We start from the raw sequence: 10,932 nt of genomic DNA, 5'->3' as shown, positions 1-10,932 counted from the left end.
TCATTAGAGTAATAATGTGGTCGTTTCAATCGGGTAAATTGTCTAGGAAATGTATTCGGTCAGTGTAATTTTACAAAAAGTGTTAGTATATTAGAGAACTGTGCCTTTCACACAATTATGCAGGTTAAAATATACAGTTCTTTAAGAAAAGCCGGAAAGTAACTGATCTGTTGGTATTAAATGTGCATTTGTTTAAATGTGAACTGGACTCATATGTGCATGAATAATGGCATATTCAGAATGCACATCTTTAATTTCTTAAAAAGGTGTGCACTGAACATTTCACAAACTGTGGCCACAAATTGGTCTTTTACAACATGCTAAAGTAACACTGAAACCAATGCAGGAAAAAGGCCTTGCCTTGTTTAGAAATGGGAACTAAAGTTGGTTTTAAGTGGGAATGGGAGTTAGCCTAAAAGCTTCAAAAAGCATCCCTTCTGACCTGAGTGCTTTATTCGAGGTAGAGTAAAGTACGGGCTGAAGAGCATTCAAACCAAGAGCTTTTAGTTCATTTGGTTTTAAGAGGCCTTTCTCCTCCAACGCTCCCACCTATTCTATCAGTATGCATGGAAATGTCCATGACCTCCACTCAAATGACTGCTCCTGTTTTCTTAGGGAATATACAATCCTCCACTCTCCGTGTGAACTTAAACCCTCTCACTCATCCAGCTCTCTCTACTTTTCCGTGACCCTTGAACTCTTCACAGCAGCAGCCGTGAAGTGACAGAATAGATGTAGAGGCATGAAAAGCCTCTTTTAAAGTAAAGCAAAAAAGAAAAAGCTAAAACATTTTGATAGCTGAGAGGTTTAGAAAAATGACTGAATTGCAAATGAAAAGGAAAAAAATAGAAGGCATGAAACTGATTAATTTTTTAATACTGATATTTTTATTATATTTGTTTTATACTCTAAAACCACAAAGTTTTGGGTGGTAAATCTGCTATCAGATTGAAATTTTGATCTAAAGGAAACAGATGCAGATGTACTGCAGCTTATCCCTTCATGGATCCAGGGATACTCCAGTTTTTGAGCTATTTATTTCAAAATCACAATGATTAACCTCCTGCCGGCAGCATATTGCACAAATCCAAAGATTGGGCACTGAAAGATTTCAATACACAAGCAAATTGGTTTTACATAAAAGCTACAGGTATTTTTACTTTTTCACAGTCTAATCAGAAAAGCGCAGATAATAACATTAGGTGAGCTGGTTCCATTTAGGTGAGCTGGGGTCAGGGTTCTGCTCATGCTGACTCACTGAAATTGCTTACTGGTATATTTGAATAAAAGCCACCATTATCCTTGTTTTGCCTGAACTTTGTCCTGACCAGTTCATTTTTTCCGAGTGATTAGACTTCTATGGCAGTTCAAGCAGCAGCTGAAATGAATTATTCTGGAATTATACTTCAAGTCATGAACCAACTCATGATACAGATGTAAATTCTCCCACCTTATCAACTAACAGGAAGGTCACTCAAGCATGCTCCGGCATCATTTCTGAGGTAGTTATAAATCAGATATTTGAATAAGTTGAACTTTGATTTTTTTTTTTTTTTTTGGTGTGATTTTGATTACAGCCCTAAAAGATGCAGATGCAATATGATCCTCAGAGATATCAAGGTTATCTTCCATCCATCCATTTTCTTATGCTCATCCAATTCAGGGTCACAGGGGGGTTGGGTCCTATCCCAACTGTTATCAGGGAGGAGGTGGGCTACACCCTTGATGGACCGTCAGTCTGTCACAGGCCTAACACTTGAAAACAGACAACTCATTTCATAGCGTACATTCACACATTCAGTTGATGTAAAGTCAGTAATGACTCAAACATGGATGTCTTTGGACTGCGGAAGGAAGCCAGACTACCTAGAAAGAACACACACAGGCACCAGGAGAACATGAAAACACACAGAGAAGGACCTGTGCTTTCCCAGGGAACAGTGGCAACAGTGCTAACCTCTACACTGTGCTGCCCTCGGCTCATGTAGCTAAATGTTTTTCCCCCAAAACTTGATTGGTTTATGTAGATCTATACACACCAAAATCTACCTTTTCCATCCTCTGACCCAGGTCCAATTCCTGTGCCGAAGTGTCTCACATACACGCATACACACACATAGTCAGTACATGATGACTGATTCCTCCCCTGTCTTTATACAAGTTGAGCTGAAATCTCTCATCCTTCCCTTTTTGGAAAGAGATAATGACGCTCGTTTCATAGCTCAAAGAAGTCATTAATGTGTGACACAGCCTTGAATGTAGGATATCAAAGCCCTGCGGAGTGTGCCCACCCCTCTCGCCCACTAACGAGCACAACCTTGTTAAGATGGCAGAGATATGAATTAATCATCAGTCCACCCTGTAACAGGGCAGGAAATTGTTAGCAGCATCAGCTGTTGTGAGAAATGCTGCTTTTGAATTGCTCAAAAGTATAAAGCTTCTTACAAATCTGTCATCTCATTACAGAATCACTCTCAAATTTACTTCCCCAGATAAGTTAATGGACATGCTGACTCCTATGTAGTCTCATCCAATCTTTTTCATAGATGTGACGGTACAGGCAAGGCAGAAAATGGAATAAGATGAAAATTAGTAAGTCAGATATGACAGTCAAAGATTTGGCCAAATGCATGGCCATAAAAGACAGTACAATAACACTGATATAATCCCAGTAAGCCTAAACTTTGGCATTTCTATATCCTTTGTGCACTTGGTGTCCTCTGAGAAATAAAAGACTAAAGACACACATGCAGTGTCTTATGGAAACAGTAGAGTTTGCACGCACATTGCTGCTGACTGCGTAACACACCCACCAAACCTACCTCTGACACACTGGACTTTGAAGGACTTCTGCTAAAGTTTGCCCCTGTTTTCAGATTTAACATGATCCAGATGATGAGGCTTGTTAAGAAATGAAAATAAAAGCTAAAGTTAACCATAAGAGCTTTTGTGCCTGAATAAATTGTTGAATATGAATGAATAAACCATAGAGTAATTCTTAAAGCTGACATTGTAGTTGATTTAGTATGGTTTAAGTTTATTTTATGGGTCATTTATTGTCATATCTGTCTGCATATATGTTTATACCTTGTTTATATCTTGAGCTAATGTCAGTTATCTATTTGATATCTATCTACAGTTTCATTTCGGTGGGGTTTTGGCAAAGTCATTTGATGTCCTTTGTTTTTACAGAGAAGAACTCTGAATTTGTCTGGTAATAGATTGATCCCGACTGAGATATAATTTCTCCCATAACTTTTCATTTTCAGGAAACTGTTGCTACAGTTGGCTGTACTGTCACTAAACTAAGAACTTGCCTGTTACACTCAGAAGAAATTTTAAATTTTCTCAAATTTTAAGTTTCATTTTATTTATCACTGTGGGATTAATTTACAAAATAAATGTTCAGTAACTTTGTTTCTGACAAAGTATATGCAAAATTTATTAGCATCAACATACTTTCAGTTTAAAAACTCCAACTTTAGCATGCAAAGCTAAAATGCTAATCCTGCTAAACATCATTATCTGATGCTAGCTTAAAGAATCCCTTTTCCTAAGTAGATCGCAGAGCTTTTGCACAGTGTTTCTAGTGAACTGTGTCCTGAAGGACACCCTCACAGTCTTTGTTTGGAACTGCAGTAAATATTCACTCGGCTACTATAATCCTCTAGATTTTCGAGAGTGTACTGCCAGAGCTGTAAAACAGTGAGTTGATTAAAGCAATTCTGACAGTGCGAAGTCAGCAGAGTATTGCAATGATTCTGTTAAGTGGTACTCTGCGAACATTATGCCTACAGACTATGACACACATGGGCAAATATGGTGCAAGGGCTGGAAACAGAATCGAGGTGAATGACTACAGTGAGTCTGCACAGCTTGTTAACTCGGTTGCAGTGATATCACTGATATCACTTTAAAGACGTGTGATAAATTAAATGTTAACATATAATTTAGACAGATTTTACTTTTATGTTAGTAAAATTTAGACTAAAACCTGTAACCACAGTTTTGTTATCCCGTGTGTGGCCCTTCGCTTGATCAAAGTCAGCCCCGTCCTTTAGCCTACCCCGGATTATTGGAATCCTAACGGTTTTTGGAAGGAGAATAAATGTAAATCTGTGGTCACAAACATACCTATTTTAGATATCGAAATATGCAGTTTTGTTACAAAGTATATCTTGCTTTATGAGCCATATCTAGCAACAGTGTGATTCACCACGTGGACACTAACACCATGTTGCTATTGTGTGGCCTGTTTGTTTAATCCAGCTTCTGTGTCTGTCAGGAAAGTGGGCAATTTGCATGCTGCAAGTGCTCTTAATATAAAATGTTGAAGTAGGGTGGCTCATTCCCACATTGCATCCCCACCTTTCCTCCTTCTCTCCCACTTTTGGCTGTGTGAAGTACTGGTTGGAGAGCTGTAACAGGAGTATCATTCACTGTAATGGTGGAGCGTCCTCCTCCACAGCCCTCACTTAGATCACTTAATCCACTGTAGCAGTCCAGTGCTGTGCACTGTGTGAACACAGCACGTTCACAATGGGAGGTTAGAGTGAGACGCTGACCTGTCAGTTTGCACTAAAATGCCACACTAAAACACTCGAAACCCTTGTTTCTCGCAGCTCATTTAATATGGATGTAGAGAAGGCCTGCTACACACTCCAGTCAAAATCGGGATCTTTTCTGGTAAAATATATTTTTTGGGCACACAGTATACTTTAAAATGAACATAGATGGTTGTGTCCTAGGAATACTTTGAAATCAGTGAATATGTGGGATTTCTAAGCAACAGTGGACACACTGGATACTTTATTTGACCAGTTTATTCAATTAAATTCTATCAGTTCGGTGCAAAGAGGATTCTGAAGCAGGTTTCAAAATGTAAAGATGGGAATATATGGAAGGTTGTTTTAGTAGATTTAATGTTAAATCAGTTAAACAAAAGACAATCTGCAAACTGCAGCTTAGATTTTCAGTTTAAAATGAGACACAAGTGATTGACCTGCATGTCATAAAAACAATCCCATGTAATCTACTCAACAAAACTGACAATTTGAGTGCACTTTCTTTGGGTATATCCCACATCGCGTCAGTTAACCTTTCTCAGTGCATTACACAACTAATTCTTTTAAAAGATATATCTATGGTGTACCTTGCCTGTTGCCCAGTAACAGCTGGGACAGGCTCAAACCACAACCCTGAATTGGATAAATGGAAGGAAATAGATTTATGGACAAAAATTATGTCTACATTGGACATTTGCAATTTTAAATGAAGAAACCCCAAAACTATTTTAATGACTGTCCTCCAGTCTCAGTCCATCCATCAGAACAATTTAGAGAACCAAAAGTAATACACAGGATGTTCACTCATCTGGAATTCCCTGACTGTTTATTTTTCACCAGAAAAAAACAGTACAATAGTGCAGACCAGTATTTCTTGATTGACATTCCAGGTTAGGGTTAGTAATTTAACTCAAATAGTTATCCCAGCATTGCATATGTATAGACAAGCGGTGGCTGGGTTTCACATTTGCACTGAATAGTTACAGTTAGGGGTGAGGAATACTAATGCCCATTAGTATTAACAAGTATAACTAATTACAACATTTTCTTATTGTAGGTTGCTTTATCTAAAAAAATATTTTTAGACTGAGTGCAATACAAAAGTGCAAGGTGCCACCAACACAGGTATTGTAGGGAAAATCTACTTATTGTTATATTTCACATAGTCCCTAATACGTTAAATATAGCAGTTCCATAGACATTCACCTAACAAGTGAAAGATCCCTTGCTTGATTGGCAGAAGAAACCCAAATCTCTCAGATCCTTGTCACTAATACGTTTGCTGCAATATGTAGCAATAAATCTTACACTTTCTCTGATGCTTTTCCAGTGCAACTACAATGTGTTTTTTGGGGGGGAATTTAATTGCAATTAACTATGTTATCTGGTAATAAAATAGAACCTAAACGATACACAAGTCCTACAGACTTCTAGCTTAAACAGTAAAAGACGCTCAGACAAAACAGTCCACACAGTAATTTAATAAATTCAAGCACAGACTAGAAAAAAGAGAGCAAAGGCATTTTGTATCGAATGAAAAAAGCTCAACTAGTAACAGGAAGTTTCTGCTGTAAGCTCGAATAATTACATGTTTACAGTAAAGTTATAGCCAGTCAAGCTAAATGCTCTACACATCATTACTGTTTAACAACATTTCTGTGCCAGATCTTGTTAGCCTTCTAACATGTAGCAGTCAGATAAGATGAGTAACATTCAGATTTGACTCTTGACATGACAGCGACTACAACCAAAGAGCATTTCCTTTTTTTTCCTTTTTAATGTTTTATCTAGATGAAGACTGAAGATAGTACAAGGAGGTGACACCAGATTTTATTCATTCAAGAGCAGAAAGCGCAAAAGAGCACTCAAGACAGCAAAGTGAATGAATCGTCATTTTGATCAGAAAGCATAGCTGAATTTAGCAAACAGGAATGTGAAAAAACATATTTATAACCACCTTCGAAATGTACAGTGTCTGTGTAAAAAAACAAACAAAAAACAGCCATAACAGTAAATTATTTTCAATACAGTCTCTCCTGTATGAAATCCAGTCAGCTCAACATACCATACTGTAAAATGTCTTTTTGTATTCAGATCAGTGCATTTATTACAAGGCTTTCTTTCAATCTGCCACATAGCCAACATGCTTCTATATAATGTATTTAATTTAAACTTTTCTTTTCCTAAAACAATCTGCCGATATATCAGTACATCCCTAATCAAGACCTTATTAAAATAAGATAGGTAGGTAGATCTCAGGCAGGTTAACACTAAGCATGAGTGCTTTATCAATTTTCAAAGTAAAGCAGTCATTTACAGTAGTTAAAAAAATGTGGTCACATTTCTTTTTTCCCCCCCTCCCATTTCATGAAATGAGAGCAAAAAGCGTAAACAATGAGTTACAGAAATACGTTGCTGGCAACATGTCATTTACCTCAAAAGGAAATAGATGAATTCAGCAATAGTACAGGATGGATCTGAGTAATATAAGAACAGTTTCATTCATAGTCTTCAAATTCATTCTGACAGGCACTACTAGTACATCCACAAAGCAAGTCTATATCAGTCTTTCTTGTTGCCAAATTACTCCAAAATAGTAAAAATCTCATATCAAACTAACCTAACCTAACAAAAGTTACTGGCAGTAGCTAAACCAAGAGATTGGGTTTAGGCACTCAATTTAAAATTATTACTGTTTAACATATGCCTCCTGATAGTTCGGTTTAGTAAGAAAGTTTAAAATGCCTGTTTAGGATAAGCTGGCATCCATCCTGATTGGATGATTATAGGTTAGAATCTTGGTGACATAAATCTGTGCTAGTAACTTATTGTGTTGTGTTTACATTCCTGTAGATTAATGTGATGTGGGACTGATGTTATAACTATGTAATAACACAAATGAATTACAAGCAACAAACAAGTTTTTAAAGCTTAAAAACAGCAACAAATATCAAAGAATAAACACTTTTTAACTCCAATAGTTATTTTTTCTGGTTAACTCCACTGGTCAATAGTGTGTTCCAAGTGTTTGAAATAAAGTTTGGTTCTGGAAATTTGTGATCATTTCAGCAGTACTGTTGATAAATGATCCTTGTAATTAAAAAGGATCCTTAAATGTTCCAAGACACTCAAAAACACTTCCAACAGAGGAGACACATTTCAGTTCTGCGTATGTAACTGAACGCAGCAGGACAAAAGGAGGGCAGAAGTATAGCGTAAAGGCACTGTGTTATTTTTACAAGCCAACAGACGTAAATCCAAGACAAATCAAGACCACATCGCTGACCACTTGTTTTTCCCAAAGGTTTTAACAGAAAATCCAGGCTGGAGTGACTGACCTCCAAACACCAATAAATCTGTTTTACTGAAATCTATCAGTAGGAAGCCAGCGAGCATCCAGAGAAGTCCGAGCTAAGGGACAGAGACAGTGCAAAAGTCAGTCAGTAGAGAGGGCATTGAGGGCAATTCTGTTAGTTTGTTCAGTGCCCACAGAGTCGAAAATACAGAAATAAATACAACACACACACACCCGTGCACACACAAACAGCTCTTACTTCACTCAGAAGCTGAACTACAAGAACAAATTCAGGAACACAGGTAGAAAATGATGCTGTAGGTAAACAAACAACGGTATTTAAAGGAACAGTTCTTCTTTTTCTTTTTTTTTGGCAAAGATTTTGATCAGAGCTGTGATTTCCCAAAGCGTTTGTGGCTGCCTCCTTGTGGCCTTCAAAGGTATTTCAATTGGGTCTTGAAAGGGCTTGCCTGCCCTAAATCAAACGCCCCCAAACAGTATTTATGATCATATTTTATGTTTATATATTTACATTTTAAAACATAACCAGAACTCATATATATACTCATAAAGTCAAGCTGATGAATTAAGTTACTGGCTTATTCTACCTATGTTTTGTGTATTTTCTAACTCATCGTTGTTGGGAAAATGTGTTGATGAGAGCTGTGATTATTGTTTTTGGCTGGTCGCACAAAATTTTAAGATTTCAAATCGTTTGGCAACATTTTTAAGTTTGGGAATGAATGGATTAGAAGATCAGCACTACACTCTGTTAGTCTAGGAACCCTTTCATTTATCACCTGATGGAACAATAGCCAACAGTTTGGACCATCCAGTATAGCCATTAATTACAAATGAAGCTAATAAATACAATGAAAACAAAAACCATGATCATTATCTCATTAGACTACAGCTAGTAGTTTCTAGATTGTATTTAATAGGATACTTTTATGTATATGCAACCAGTGTCTCCTCAGAGTAATAGATCAATTCTAACTACACATGGTAACCGGAAAGCTTGTGGTACCTGAAATATCATCCCTTGTCTCCAAATTTTGCATATTCATATGCAGTGTTCCTTTATCAGATATTTTTAGGTGTAAATCCTTGTTGCCTGAAAATCTCACAGCAATGACCAGATATCTTGTAGTAGGCATAGTTGAGTATCCATACTAATCTGAGCCAGGCTTAAGTCCTCCTGGCTGCATCTAGCATTCAGAAAGTCTTATTGATCTTATCTCTAAAAAAAACTGAATATATGAACATGTTTAATAAGAAACTATTCTAAACTAATTCTTGATGGACAATACTATTTTAAGCGGGTCTGACACAACCTTTTTAGATAGATTGTTATGAAATTTGTTGATGTTTTTCACAGGTGGAAGCTTTTTCTTACTGTTATTTAAAATAAAAATAAAAAGGTGTATATATTCATAGCCCAAAGAAGGAAAAATCAGTGTGTTGAAATAACACACTGTACATGAATTCAAGCCATAACTAACCAATTAAAGATGAATATACTGTCTCACATTTCGATACCATTTAAAAAACGGAGCCTCTGATATATTTGCTTGAAAAACCCATTCACATGTGCGCAAGTGCTATATTTTTGTGTGTCCTGCACCCTTTGGATGAATGTGCCATCGTCACAATTAAGGCGACACATCTGCAGGATGCAGTTAAGCACAGAAATAATGAGGGGATGTCAAAATGGGAAGAAAGCTCAGCTGCAGACTCAAAACACATGGCAATATAAATGGCAAAAAAGTAACCAAATTGTTGCCCCTTTATTTACACCATCAGCATTAGTTGTGTGCAGGTTGGCTGTTGATATTCCAGAGTAGCCCAGAAGCACTACGGCTCTGATCTGCCACCTAGTTTGCATACATTTTAGCCTCCATGTATGTATAAAGTACACAGGCAGATTAGTATGTATGTGAACAGTCATGCTTGTTTTACAGTCTACACACTGAAAAAAGAAAAATGATATAAGAGGCTTAAGTGAAAAGTAACATAAAGGAATGTTAACAGCCCAACAGCATTCACTCATCCTCACAATAACACAAAGTCAAAAGGAAAAAAAAAAGATCTGTGCTTGGGTCCGCTTGTTGGTTTTGATCCTCGACTAGCCAGAAGGTCAGGAAGTCATGGTCCAAGAAAATGTTTGGTTTGTTCCTTTTAGGTTTATCCTATACACATAAAAAAATTTACACAGATGAAGGAGACCTCACGGTTGGATGGAAGGATGGCCTTCTTGTTTAACAAGCACAGCTATTAGTAGATGACCTCATAGACAGTTGCCTTCTTATCTCCTGATCCCGTCACAATGTACTTATCATCAATGGAGATGTCACAGCTCAGCACAGAGGATGATTCTTTTGACTGTCGGGGGAATAAAAGATGCAAGAAAATGTATAAAAAGGGTGAGAAAGATGAAGGCTACGCAGACACACGACTTTCTTGTTATTGTAAAGACACAGAAGGTTGTTGAATTCACAATAGCTGCAAAAGTTCAGTCATACAGACTGTTGTATTTTCATTAGGAAAGTAATTTCATCCAAGGAATACCCAAGAATTACTTGTTAAGAGTTCTTATTTTTCTTTATTAAAAATAAGAAATAACACCCCCACTTGCGTGTTTTTTGTTTTTAATCTAGTAATTCATTCAGTCCAGTTTATTCATTCCCATAATTGATTCTCACCTGCTTCACTTTCCCACCTGCTGCATCACCTGTTCCTCTCATATGTTTTCATTCATCTAATCAGCCCCATCAGCAGGCTACTCCCAGTCTCACATTACCTAGCGCTTTAGCTCTTTGGTGTTCTGCTGCTCAATTCCGTTTTGCACCAGATTAGTCCCAATGTATGTCTTTTTTTTAGAAATAACGGTAAGTGCCCAGGATTCTGCATCAGCTGCTCCTTGTGCTTGTTTTTTTATAACCTTGAATCTCCTTGTGTGACTAAAGCTCATCTTTTGCTTTTTACCATCTGTCTTTTGTGTCATACTCTTGGGTCCTCTATATAGAACCCTGATAGCTAAACTTTACAATCAGTGAGCAAAAGCGGTGTTTG

General features: G+C 37.2%; 1 protein-coding gene across 4 annotated transcripts in view; it reads right to left on the bottom strand.

Moving 5' to 3' along the window:
* Positions 1 to 6,037: 6,037 nt before the first annotated feature.
* Positions 6,038 to 10,932, bottom strand: part of LOC308403493 (transducin-like enhancer protein 4) — a 44,044-nt gene continuing 39,149 nt past the window's right edge. For all 4 annotated transcript variants that reach the window (XM_080892955.1, XM_080892957.1, XM_080892958.1 and 1 more), the window contains one exon: positions 6,038 to 10,242. In XM_080892955.1, coding sequence (XP_080749081.1) covers positions 10,135 to 10,242 — 108 coding nt within the window. In that variant the 3' untranslated portion in view covers positions 6,038 to 10,134. The remainder of the gene's footprint in view (positions 10,243 to 10,932) is intronic.

Source organism: Rhamphochromis sp. 'chilingali' (genome assembly GCF_963969265.1).
Source record: "Rhamphochromis sp. 'chilingali' genome assembly, chromosome: 10".
NCBI classification, from domain to species: Eukaryota; Metazoa; Chordata; class Actinopteri; order Cichliformes; family Cichlidae; genus Rhamphochromis; species Rhamphochromis sp. 'chilingali'.
Note: the sequence above shows the minus strand (reverse complement) of the source record. Positions and strands in the feature narration are given on the sequence as shown.